General features: G+C 38.8%; 1 protein-coding gene across 6 annotated transcripts in view; it reads left to right on the top strand.

Annotated features, from left to right (window-relative positions):
- The window catches only part of TMEM131 (transmembrane protein 131), a 241,469-nt gene that overhangs the window by 129,872 nt on the left and 97,413 nt on the right, over positions 1-14,184 (top strand). For all 6 annotated transcript variants that reach the window (XM_024242528.3, XM_063713349.1, XM_024242527.3 and 3 more), the window contains one exon: positions 10,026-10,149. In XM_024242528.3, the coding sequence (XP_024098296.2) occupies positions 10,026-10,149 (124 nt within the window). The remainder of the gene's footprint in view (positions 1-10,025; positions 10,150-14,184) is intronic.

The following is a 14,184-nucleotide window of genomic DNA, read 5'->3' as shown; positions in this document are numbered from 1 at the left end:
CAAGCATTCTGATCCACTTCTGCTTCCAGGCTCGTAGCACTTCCACACTTGTCTCTTTTCCCCACAGCCCTCTCCTGCAGGAGGCCATCTCCAATCCTGTCTTCTAGAAGGATACCCCAAATTACCTGTCCATTATATATCCTGTCTTCTTTATCTTAGCTGAGATTGATTGTACTAAAGTCACACAAGGAAAAACATTGAGAAGAAATTCACAGGGATGTGCATGAATGGTTGCCAGTTAGCCTGAAGTCTATTTGAATTGTAAAAGCATTTTTTTTTTAAGAAAGCATACAGTTGGTGAACTTTGAGGATGCAAGGAGGATGTTTTTATTTCTGTGTGCTGTTGTTTTCTACATATATGTCTATATGAAGCTTGAGGAAGAAGACTTTTATCTTCTATATTGTATCTATTCAGCTTCTTCCTGCAGTATCATGGCTGTAGTGTGAGGCCCCATGTGGTCTGTGCCCATTTCCCTAATTGTTTCATGGTGTCGTAACCCCACCTGGGATTGATGAGCCTGTCATTTAAAGGATCTGAGTCTCCACTGAGGCAAGAGGAATTCAACAATTTGAGTGCTTCTTGGTTTGAGGAGTTCTACTGTCTAACTCCAAACATGTTCTTACAGACCTGTTCTGGATACCTGTCTGTCTCTGCCTCAGGACCCAATCCCTGTTTCCACTTTTTGTTGTTGTTGTTGTTCTGAACTGTTAGGCCGCAGAATGATTGTGGACCTCATAATGTGCAGTCCACAGAATGTCAGCTACAGAATGATTTTTGGCCAGGATTTTGCTTCCCTGGGTAAAGCAGAGAAACTCTCCTGTGGGATCCTGCCTCTCCAGTGCAGTCTGTGGGCACAGCTTTCCTAGTTAGTAAAAAAAATAAAATAACTAGCGTGATGATAGACTTTAACTCTATCGATAATTGCATTAAATATACATAATCTAAACACATCAATTAAGAGGCCAAGGTTGTCAGATTGAATAAAAAAGCGAGACACAACTAGCAAAAAACCTACATATATGTGTGTGTGTGTATATATATATAAAGACATAGACAATATTTTATAGATAGATAGATAGATAGATAGATGGACATAGACAAGTTAAAAATAAAAGGATGGAAAAGATATTACCATGTAAACACTAACCAAAAGAACCGTGAAAGGGCTATGTTAATTTGGACAAAGTAAACTTCAGAACAAGCACTATTACTGGGAATAAAGGGGGATATTACATAAATATAGAGGGATTAATTTAGACACACAAAAATAACAACTTGAAATATGCATGCATCTAACAATGGAGCTTCCGAATACTTGAAGCAAATATACCCTTAGGGCATGGGATTTTAAGAATGGAGTAAGGAGCTCAATGGACCATCTCAACAAATAGTAATTTAACTGATGAGAATTATTTTTTTAAAAGTTATTTAAAGTTGCAGGAAATTATTCATTCAAAAAAATGTTGTAAATCTTCATAAGAACAGTGGCAGTCTCTGGCATTTGGGCTACAACCTATTCTATTATGCTCCCCACCACATACCCCTCAAGCCCCAGCTCCTTGTTATAGAAGCTCCCTCTAACCCCAGTTTATACTCTGGGACTGCAGTTTCACCCTGAGAGGGGAGGGCTACTAGCATTTCTCATCATCCCCAACTTTATGTTGCAGAAGTTCTATTTCAGGCACACTTCAGAAAGGACTGGGTCTCTCTTCACCCACCCTACTCTAGGACAGATGCTGTACCCCAGATGCAGCAGGCCTGAAACCTGGGGAACCCAGTCTTGCTCACCTCACTAGTAGGATAAGTTCCACACTAGGAAGAGCAAGCTGAGAAGACCAGGGTCTACCACCCCTTCCCCAGTGACCACTTGTACAGCAGGGCGTCACTAGGGGAAAAGCAGATCAGACAACACAGACTTTAAAACCAAAAAGTTATTACAAATAAAGATGGACATTTTATGATTACAAAAGGGTCAATCCAGGGAGATATAACAATTATAAATATATATATATATACATATATATATATATATATAACTAATAACAGAGACCCACCCAAAATATATGAAGCAAAACTGCCAGAACTGAAGGCAGAAATACACAATGCAACAGTAATAATGACAGTCTTCAGTACCCCCATTTTCAATAATGGCTATACCATCTAGGCAGAAGATGAAGATATAGAAGACTTGGAAAAAGTATAAACCAACTTGACTTGTAGACATTTGTAGAACACCGTGCTCAACAACAGAATACTTATTCAGCTCAGGCATATGTAGAATGTTCTCCAAGATAGACCATATGCTAATCCATAATACAAACACTAGTAATTTTAAATGGATTTAAACAATACAGGCTGAACATTCCTAATCTGAAAATCCAAAATGCTCCAAAATCTGAAATTTTTTGTGTGCCAACATGATGCTCAAAGGAAATGCTTATTGAAGAATTTCAGATTCTCAGATTAGGGTTGCTTAACTGATAAGTGTAATGCAGATATTTCAAAATCTGAAAAAATCTGAAATTCAAAACACTTCTGGTTCCAGGCATTTCAGGTAAGAGGGATACTCATCCTGTACAAAGTATGTTCTCTGTCTTAATTTTCTACTGAAATAAATTGGAAATCAAAAAAGTCTTGGGATAATAAACATACTCCTTAATAATCAGTGAATCGAATAAATCAAAAGGGAAATTAGAAAATACTTCGAGATGAACAAAAACAAAACATATCAAAACTTACGGGATGCAGCGAAAACATTGCTGGGAAGGAAACATATACGCACCAAAATATCTCAAATCAGAAACTTAACCTTCTCCCTAAAAAAACTAGCAAAAGAGCTAACTAAAGCAAACAGAAATAATAAAAACTAGAGGAAATAAATAAAATACAGAATAGAAAAACATAACAAAATCAACAAAACCAAAAGTTGGTTCTTTGAAAAGATCAAATTGTCAAACCTTTAGCTAGACTGACCAGGGAATAAACAGAAAAGACTCAAATTACTAAAATCAGGAATGTAGGAGGTGACATTACTGTCAACTTTATAGAAATAAGATTACAAGGCAATATTATGAACAACTGTATGCTAACAAATTCATTAACTTAGTTGAAATGGACAAATTTCCAGAAAGACCCAAAATACATAAACTGACTCACAGAGAAATAGAAAATCTGAATAGACTTATAACAAGTGAAATGTTTGCATTAGTCATTGTGGTTTCGATTTGCCAGAAAGTGGCCGGGCGCGGTGGCTCACGCCTGTAATCCCTGCACTTTGGGAGGCGAGGCAGGCGGATCACGAGGTCAGGAGATCGAGACCATCCTGGCTAACGGTGAAACCCCATGTCTGCTAAAGATACAAAAAAAAATTAGCCAGGCGTGGTAGTGGGCACCTGTAGTCCCAGCTACTTGGGAGGCTGAGGCAGGAGAATGGCGTGAACCCAGGAGGCGGAGCTTGCAGTGAGCCGAGATCGTGCCACTGCACTCCAGCCTGGGCGACAGAGCGAGACTCCATCTCAAAAACAAAACAAAACAAAACAAAAACTTGCCAGAAAGCAAGCCCTGCTCCACATAGCTTTACTTAAGGATTCTATGAAACAATCAAAGAAGAATTAATACCATTTATTCCCAAACTCTTCCGAACAATAGAAAGGAAAACAATTCCCAACTTAGCCTGTTAGATCTGTGTTACCCTAATACCAAAACCAGACAAAGACACTACAAGAAAATGTAGACAAATACTTCTGCTGAATATAGATGCAAAAAATCCTCCACAAAATGCTAATAGATTATAAAAAGAATCTAGGGTACACCATGACCAAGTGACATTTATCTCAAGAATGCAGGGTTGGTTTAACATAGAAAAAATCAATACAGGGAATACAGGGAAAACCAATAATCATGTCAATAAACACAGAAAGAGCATTTGAGAAAATAACATCCTTTCATGATGATAATGCCTAACAAACTAGGATAGATGGGATTTTCTTCAACCTAATAAAGAGCATCTATGATAACCTGAAGGCTGACATCGTACTTAATGGTGAAAGAATGAAAAAATCCCCCTACATCAAGAACAAGACAAGGAGATCTATTCTTGTCACTTCTCTTCAACATTCTATTCCAAGTTTGACCATGGCAATAGACAGCATTACAATCTATCACAACATTGTGTGTGTTATCCAATTAATTTACTCCAAACATATCATGTTACTTGGGTGTGTGAACTTATGAGCTACTGTCTGGTAATGCGTATTGAGAAGGGCAGAAGGCCAAGCCCTGGTCTTTGTCTCTTCTTGCGAATTTAAAAGGAGAGATAATCCCCAAAATGGAGAGCCCCAGTTCCACACATACACATAAGAACTATTGATTGCCCCATATTTGTCACCACTCTTAACTGACAATGCTTAGGCAGAAGCATCGTGGGACAAAGGTGTCTTCCTAAATCATAGTTCAGTAGCCCTAGGACTGTGTAGGACCAGAGAGAGACGTTAGAGGAGAGCATTTCAAGGGCAGCTGCTCATCAACTCCTTACCCTGGCAAGCTCTTCTGTTCTAGGTTGAAGGATCAAGCTCTATCTCAAGGCAGACAGGGAAGAAAGTGGAGAATAATAAAGTTTGGAAGCCTTCTCGTAGCCTAGCCTCTCATTGTCAGCTCAGGCTGCCCATTGACACTCACTTTCCCTCACCTGCCACTTTAAGGCAGCCTTCAGTTCTCCCAAGGGTTTCTCACTGTTTTTTGGTTATTTCTTGGAGTCAGTACCTCCCTCTAACTTCTAAATTTTTTCGGCATTATTGTTGTGGGGAAGGAAGATGGCAGGAAGAGCCAGCATGTACTAATTCACTATCTTTAAGGAACCTAAGTTAGCCCCTGATTAATTTGTTGCCTTTTTTTAAAATTATTTTTAAATTTTTGTGGGTACATAGTAGATATATGTATTTATGGATTCCCTAAGATATTTTGATACAGGTATGCAATGCATAAAAATCACATTAGGGTAAATGGGATCGTCATCACCTCAATCATTTATCTTTTGTGTTAACCAACAATCCATTTATATTATTGTAGTTATTTAAAAGGTACAGTTAATTTTTTTTTTTAACTGTAGTCACCATGTTGTGCTAGGAAATGCTAGGTCTTATCCATACTTTCAGTTTCTTTGTGCATATTAATCATCCCCATTTCTACCCATCCCCGCTACTATCCTTCCCAGCCTCTGGTAACCATCCTCCTACTCTCTATCTCCATGAGTTCAATTGTTTTAATTTTTAGCTTCCACAAATAAGTGAGAACATGGAAAGTTTGTCTTTCTGGGTCTGTCTTATTTTACTTAACATAATATTCTCTAGCTCCATCCAGGTTGTTGCAAATGACAGGATCTCATTCTTTTTCATGGCTGAATAGTACTCCATTGTGTATATGTACCACATTTTTTTTATCCATTCATCTGGTAATAAACACTTAGGTGGCTTCCAAATCTCGGCTATTGTGAGTAGTGCTGTAATAAACATGGGAGTACAGATAATGCTGCAATATACTGATTTCCTTTATTTTGGGTGTGTATTTATGAGTGGAATTGTTGGATTGTATGGTAGCTCTACTTCTAGTTTTTTGAGGAACCTCCAAACTGTTCTTCCTAGTGTTTGTACTAATACATTCCCACCAATATTCCCTTTTCTCCACATCCTTGCTAGTATTTGTTGTTGCCTGTCTTTTGGATAAAGCCATTTTAATTGGAATCAGATATCTCATTGTGGTTTTGATTTGCACTTCCCTGATGGTCATATTGAGCATTTTTTATATACCTCTTTGTCATTTGTATGTCTTCTTTTGAGAAATACCTATTCAGATACTTTGCCCATGTTTTAACCAGGTTATTAGATTTTTTCCTGTAGAGTCATTTGAGTTCCTCATATATCTAGTTATTAATCCCTTGTCAAATAGGTAGTTTGCAAATATTTCCTCCCATTCTGTGGGCTGTCTCTTAACTTTGTTGATTGTTTCCTTTGCTGTGCAGAAGCTTTTTAAGTTGATATGATCCCATTTGTCCATTTTTGCTTTGGTTACTGGTGCTTGCAGAGTATTTCTCAAGAAATCTGTGCCCACTCCAACGTCCTGGAGAGTTGCTAATTAATGTCCTTTTCTTTCAGTTTGAAAGAACTCCCATTAGCATTTCTTGTAAGATATATCTGATGTTAGTGAAATCCCTCAGCTTTTGTTTGTCTGGGAACGTCTTTATTCCTCTTTCATATTTGAAGGATATTTTCACTGGAAAGGATATTTTTGCCAGATATACTGTTCTAGGGTAAAAGTGTGGGGGTTTTTTTGTTGTTGTTGCCTTCAGCACTTTAAGTATGTCATGCCAGTCTCTCCTGGCCTGTAAGATTTCCACTGAAAAGTTTGCTGCCAGACGTATTGGAGCTCCATTATACCTAATTTTGTTTCTTTTCTCTTGTTAATTTTAGGATCCTTTCTTTATCCTTGACTTTTGCAAGTTTGATTATTAAATGCCTTGAGGTAGTCTTTGAGTTAAATCTGCTTGGTGTTCTATAACCATCTTGTACTTCAATATTAATATCTTTCTCCAGATTTGGGAAGTGTTCTGTTATTATCCCTTTAAATAAACTTTCTACCCCTATTTCCTTCTCTACCTCCTCTTTAAGTCCATTAACTCTTAGATTTCCCCTTTTGAGGCTATTTTTTAGGTCCCGTAGGTGTGCCTCCTTTTTAATTCTTTTTTGTTTTCTCTCCTCTGACTGTATTTTCAAATAGCCTGTCTTCAAGCTCACTAATTCTTTCTTCTGCTTGATCAATTCTGCTATTAAGAAACTCTGATGCAGTCTTCAGTATGTCAGTTGCATTTTTCAACTCTAGAATTTCTGCTTGATTCTTTTTCATTATTTCAGTATCTTTATTAAATTTATCTGATAGAATTCTTAATTCCTTCTCTATGTTATCTTGAATTTCTTTGAATTTCCTCAAAACAGCCGTTTTGAATTGTCTGTCTGGAAGGTCACATATCTCTGTTTCTCTAGGATTGGTCCCTGGTGCCTTATTTAATTCATTTAAGGAAGTCATGTTTTCCTGGCTGGTCTTAATGCTTGCAGATGTTCATCAGTGTCTGGGTATTGAAGAGTTAGGTATTGTAATCTTCACAGTCTGGGCTTGTTTGTACCCCTTCTTCTTGGGTAGGCTTTCCAGATATTCAGAAGGATTTGGGTGTAGTGATCTAAGCCGTATCTGCATTAGGGGGCACCCCAAGCCCAGCAACACCGTGGTTCTTGTAGACTTGTAGAAGTACCATCTTGGTGGTCTTGGATAAGATCAGGAAGCATTCTCTGGATTACCTGGCAAAGATTCCTGTTCTCTTTCCTTACTGTCTCCCAGACAAACAGTCTCTCTCTGTGCTGAGCCACCTGGATCTGGGAGTGGAATGACAAAGCATCCCTGTGGCCACCACCACTGGAACTGCACTGGGTCAGACCTGAAGCCAACATAGCACTGAGTCTTGCCCAAGGCCCACTGTAACCACTCCCTGGCTTCCAGGTGTGTTTCTTCAAGGCCCTAGGACTCTAAAATCAGCAGATAGTGAAGCCAGCCAGGTTTGTGTCCTTCTCTTCAGGACAGCGAGTTCCCCCAGGCCCCAGGTGGGTCTGTAGGTGTGTCCAGACCTGTCCAGACCAGTCCAGACCAGAGACGGGAGTCAAACACCTTAGAAATCTACCTAGTGTTCTATTGCGCTGCAGCTGAGCTGGCCTTCAACCCATTTGATGCAGTCCTACCCACTCTTCCCTCCCCTTTCCACAGGCAGAAGATCCCTACCCCATGGCCACCACCACCACAAGCCCACGGAGAATACTGCCAGGCTACCACCAGTATTCACTTAAAGCCCAAGGGCTCTTCAGTCAGCTTGTGGTAAATGCTGCCAGGTCTGGGACTCACCCTTCAGGGAATTGGGCTCCCTCCCCAATCCACAGCAGCCCTATCCTGCTGTGGCTGAGCTGGTATCCAAGATGCAAGACAAAATCCTCATTTCTCTTCCCCCCTCCTCTCCTCTGTCAAGCAGAAGAAAGGGATCTCTTTCAGAGCCGTGAGCTGTGCTGCCTGGGGTTGGAGGAGGGGTGGTGCAAGCACTCCCTTGGGCACCCCAGCTCATGTCTCAGTAGGTTGCATGCCCCCCAAGTCTACTGGCTCCAAGCCCAGCACGGCACTAGGACTCTCTTAGGAATTGCAGTGCTTGTGGCCTAGACTGCCTTTCAGGTTTATTTAGGGCCCCAGAACACTTTAGCCTGAGGTGGCAAGGCTAGTGGGAACTCAAGTTAGGACTGCTAGGATGGGCAGTTCCCTCCAGCTAGGGTTCATCTAAATGCTGTCTCCTTGAGCAGGCGACCGCTGAGTTCAGCCAGACCGCTGAGTTCTGCTGTGACAGGGCAGCACTGAGTTCACTGCAAAGTCTCACAGTCACTGCACTGTCCCTCTCCCAAGTGCACAGACTCTCTCTCTCTCTGTGCCACTTGGCTGCTGCTGGGTGGAGGGGGGTAGGTGGGAAAGGGTGGCATCAGCGATTCAAGATTTTCTTCCCTACCCTCTTCATTGCCTCTTTCAGTGATATGAAGTTAAAACCAAACCAAGTACTGTGAGTGCTCACCTGATTTTTGGTTCTTATGAAGGTGATGTTTTTGGCATAGATAGTTGTTAAATTTAGTATTTCTGTGGGGAGAAGGGACAATGAAGGTGGAGCCTTCTATTTGGCCATCATGCCCTGCCCTTCCACCTGCATTCCATTTTCTTAAACTATTGAAAATTATCAGCTGTTCACTGTTTATGAACTTTCCCAAGTCTTGAATTAGAGGTGAGCAACTAAATTGAAGAAAAGGTAGAGACAGAACTTCTTGAAGCATGGTGGACAGTTGAACCAAATATAAAATGCAGTTCTGGCTCTGCGTTTTCAACTGCTTGGGATTTGAGGTTTATATGCAAACTTTAAATGTGAATTACAAAATGTAAAATTTCAAAAACCATGGACCAAAGTGATTGCATGAGGAGAGGACCTTGTGAAAGAAGGGTGTATATTTGAATTAGAAAATGAGGGTTTGGATTGGAATAGGAGGATAGGGAAAAAAACACAGGGCAGGCAGATTAGCAGAGCCGTGGGGGACTTGCCCGTGGAACTAGCCTGGCTCAGGTGGAAGGTCTGGATTGAAAACAGAGTTACTTGTTTAGGTTGGGTCATGTGAGATTAGGAAGGAACCTAATAACTAGTGGGTGTGTTAGCAAGGAAGCTGTAGAAGTTAGGAGGCCTGTACCAATAAGATTAGCTACAGAAGCAGTAAGTGGGCTATAGAATAAAGTTTCACTTCTAAGGCAAACCATGGCATGGATGCCAAGGTAGTCATTAAAATGGATTTGTGGATTTCAGACCATTGAGTGTGTTTAGCTTTGAGAAGAGGCAGTTCAGTACTGGCGGTTAAAGCGCAGACTAGACCCAGAAGACTTAGATTCACATCCAGGTTCCAAGTGTGCCTTTGACAAGTTAATTAACTTTTCTGTGCCCCAGTATTCTCATCTATGAAATGAGTATAGTAAAAGCCCCTAACTCGCAAGATTTCCTCACACAACTTTGCTACTCAGTTTCCGCTCTTAAAATGAAGAGCACGTATCCGTGGAATTTGAGAAGAGGACACAATTGGTAGGAGGCCGGGTGGTGGTACAGAAAGGAAGAAAAGGAACTGACCATTTTGTGCCCCGTCCGCTGCCTCACTGGGTTCTGAGCCTCACAGGGATGAGACTTGCTTCATTGTATCCCAGCACCTGGCACTGTACATGACATAATTGGCACTCAGGAAATATTTATTGAATGACTAAATGCATTTTTATGTGTAATTTTAAATATAAATTCAGAAAGCATTTTAATATATTTAGCTATGTATTTGTCTAACAATTTTGATTAATTTTTTAACAACTAGAAATCATCAATCAGAATTATCTGTGAAATATTTGTGATAATTTTCTTTTTGTTTTACAGACCAGTTGGAATGCCAAAAATGGAAAAAGTCTACTTACATAATCCTAGTTCTGAAGAAACTATTACTTTAGTATCAATATCTGCTACAACATCACATTTTCATGCATCATTTTTTCAAAATAGGGTAAGTTTCTCTGCTATACATGATCTTTCCTGAGTTTGAAGTTGAAATATCTAGATTTTTATTGATTAATAACTTGCTGTCATTAGAATCAGGTTTGAATATTTCAAATCTGTTCCTAGATTTGTTTCACTTCCTAAGAATGATTACTTCTACCCTTAACCACATTGTTTTTCTCAACATGAAACAGCTTAACAAATCAGCAGTGAACCTTAAATACTCTGAAAAAGGCAGCATTCTTACATTCAGTACATTTTATTTTCCTTCCTAATAATAGGTAATTCGTTTGCATTGTGTTAGTTTTTTCTTGCTACATAATAAATTACGACAAACTTGAGACTTGTGGCAACACCCACTTAGCACACAGTTCTGTAAACCGTAAGCACATTGGGTTGTTTGTTCAGTGTATCAGGGGCTGAAATTAAGATGTCATCCGGGCTGAGTCCTTGTCCAGAGGCTCTGAGGGGAAATCACTTCCAAACTCATTAAAGTTGTTGAGAGAATTAGGTTCCTTGTGGTTGTAGAACTGAAACCCCTGTTTCGCTGCTGGCTCTTGGCCAGTGACCCCTCTCAGCTCCTCAGGGCCTCCAGGTTCCTTCTCACGGGCCATCCGTCTTCAAGCCAGCAACAGCGCATCTTTCCCCTGGCTCTTTGTACCTCTCTGGCGTCCTCTTCTGCCTCCAGCGAGAAAACTCTGCTTTAAAGGGCTCCTGTCAGTGGGTCAGGACTCTCTGGATAGTCTCCCTTTTGATTAACTGAAAGGCAACTGGTTGGGAGCCTTAATTACATCTTAGTCACAGCCTCAGAGATTAGGGTATAAAGTCTTGGGCTCCAATTTAAGGTTCTCCTTACCACAAATATCCTCTAAAATTTTATTTGTAATTTTCATAGGAAGTATGTAAACTCATTATTAAAAACTTTTTCTCTGACCAAAAAAGTAAAAATGGTATCTTAAGTACATTTTAAATTTGAGAGAATACCTAAAACTTTAATATATAGGTTTCCAAAATAATTAACAAAATAACAAAGATCAGAGGGAAGTAAATGAATAGGACCGAATTTCATCTTCCCAGAGTTTTCACTGACTCCTTTGAAGGGATGTGATTGAGTAACAAAGAAGAAACCTTTTTAGCCATATAAGATATTGGTTGCTGTATTTTTATATCATTTATTTGGTGTTTACATTTCTCCTTTCTAAAATCCTGTTTGATCATATGTTGTTTACTTTAGAGTAAAATAAAAAAGCATAACTTTTTCATTTAAAGGTATTTTATAAACAAGGGACTGATAAATCAGCATATTACTTTTGGTAATAAAAAGTTTAATTTTGGGATTTTTGTGGAAATATCCCTTTTCTAAATTATTTCTTAAAATAGCTTTCCCTTGAGTTATTCTTTGTTACCTAAAAGACATTTTCACACTTTTTATAAATGTGCTATTAATAATAGCCTCCAACAATATAATTCTAATGCTGTGAGAGACCTGTGTTTACACAGGCCAAGCTCCAGAGAGGCCTGCTCCAGTCATGCAGTGAGTGACAAGTGCTAAGGTTGAAGATGTCAGTGTTCTATTATCATCCCCAGTGATTTATATCATATTACACTTCAGTGAGTGGCCTGTACCTAATAGCTTCTATAGAGAGATGTATTTATGTGTAATGAAACCATCCAGCTTTCAGGCATTGTCAGTATGCAGAGACAGGTTAGGTTAAAGGGCAAAATTGTGAAGTAAAAATGGAATCAGTTAAAAAATAGTTCACAATTGCACTATACATTTTATTTCTAACTTCTTAACTTTTTGCTAAGTCAAGCAATATTTTGTTGTTTCTGAACACTCCAAGCTTCACCTGTGTTAAAGGCCAGGGTTTTTATTTTTTTCATTGCTACCGTAATACAGAGACTAGAACAAGAGTTGCAGACAGATTCTTAAACTGGGCTAGGTAAACAATATAAATGAGGGAAGCAAGCCAAGTGGGATGAGAGGGTGTCCTAGAGAACATGTGACCCACTCAAAGAGATCAGCCCCCACCGGGCTCCAGCCAGTGTTTACCATGTTGGGAGTCTAAGCCCATGTGCGGTTCTGCTGATTTCCCGAGAAGAGTCAAGAGATAAGAAGTTTCATGTATCTGCCAGTCTTTACACATTGAAAATCAATTCAATTTTAGAAATTCTGACAGTATGGGCCAAACAACATAGGCTAAAGGCTACTAACTTGACATTTCTGAACTAGACTCTCCCAGGGACTATTTCTATATATGAATGTTAGGCAAAGAGAATAGTTTCTCTGGAAATTTTTTAAAAGATAAACTAAATGTGTAGGTAATCAAGGAACAAGTTAACCAATCTATTTTGTGCTGTCAGATGATGGAATTAAACAATAAAAATAATTACACCTATCAAAATCCACATTTAAATAGTCAAGATTTAGCTCAAAGGAGATAGCCAAAATCTTTACTCTCTCCTCTTATCCTTTTTTCTTCTTCTTGCTTTGCATCTTTTTTTCCCTACAGTAAGACACTGACTTAAGAAGCTCAAGAAGTAGAGGGGAGAGATGGAATGAACTCTTGGGGGAAGAATTAACCTATTTCCTCTCCACTTCAGCTTTATGCCAACAATAAGAGCCTTGGGGAAAGATGAATAGAGTTTCTTATGTCGAGGAGAGCAAAATCTTTCTGTATGTTTACTCTAATTGCCTTTGTCATGCTCGGAATTCCTGGTCAGGTCTTATTTCTTTGACAATAAAACGTTGTCTATAACTCAGAGTTTTTAGTTATTAACTATTATCTCTACATTAACCAAAAAGTAGGAAATACAGAAAAGACTATTTTTTAATTATTGTTCAAACCAAGTTTTACATAATTGTATTTTAACCTGCACATGCAAGTAATCTTGTTAAGGTTTTGATTTTAAGACCACCTGAAAATCAAAAAGAATAGGAATACTAAGAGAGGTACAGGGTATGGTTGTATGACAATTTATTTCTCTGTATATAAGTTTTTGTAATTATCTATAATTATCTGTTAATTGAATATAATTATCTAATTATAATTCAAAATTACATAATAGACTGCATTCAGGCCATTCATCTTTCATGGCCATATTGTATATAGGCCATAAAATATGCAATACATGTTTTGCATCAGAAAATACAGAATTTTATAATAATATTCTATACAAGTCCAATTGTGGAAATGGGGTGCCTTACACACAGGAAACAAAAATGTTTTCTTTATTGACTAGAACCTTTTGATTAATTAAATTTTCAGATAAACTGAAGATTAGGATAAACTTTGTTTCAGTCTGTGACTGAAATTAAAATGTTATAGTTCATTTATTTCAGTATACTTAATGATCAATCTCTTCTCATGGGTTGAAGGGCATTAATAAATATTAATGATTATTTTAATTAGACATAGAAGGACATTATTGATTCCATGCATGTTATTGGGAATTTAACAAAATGCGATGTAGCAATAGTATGGAATGTTATGCAGATAATAAAGAGAATGAAATAGGTCTCTGTCTATTGATCTGGAATAATATACATGACATGCTAATATGTAAGAAAAACATACTGTAGAGTAGAATATAATGCCCTTTTTTGTTTTGTTTTGTTTTTTTGAGACAGGGTCTCTCTCTGTCGCCCAGGCTGGAGTGCAGTGGCATGATCTCAGCTCACTGCAACCTCTGCCTCCCAGTTAAAGCAATTCTCGTGCCTCAGCTTCCCCAGTAGCTGGGACTACAAGCGCCTGCTACCACACCCAGCTAATTTTTATATTTTTTGGTAGAGATGGAGTTTTGCCACGTTGGCCAGGCTGGTCTCAAACTCCCAGCCTCAAGCAATCTGCCTACCTTGGCCTCCCAAAGTGCCGGGATGACAGGCGTGAGCCACCGTGCCTGGCCTATAATGCCATTTTTATAAAAAGCAAAAAATCTGTGTATATTTATTTGGGTATATTAAGAAGAGCCGGAATAAAGCACAGATAGATCTGCCAGGTTGACTGGATAACCTAACAATGGTGAGAATGGAGGAAGTTTG

The sequence above is a fragment of the Pongo abelii genome, chromosome 12, assembly GCF_028885655.2.
Source record: "Pongo abelii isolate AG06213 chromosome 12, NHGRI_mPonAbe1-v2.0_pri, whole genome shotgun sequence".
Classification (NCBI taxonomy): domain Eukaryota; kingdom Metazoa; phylum Chordata; class Mammalia; order Primates; family Hominidae; genus Pongo; species Pongo abelii.
This window is presented reverse-complemented; position numbering and strand designations above follow the sequence as displayed.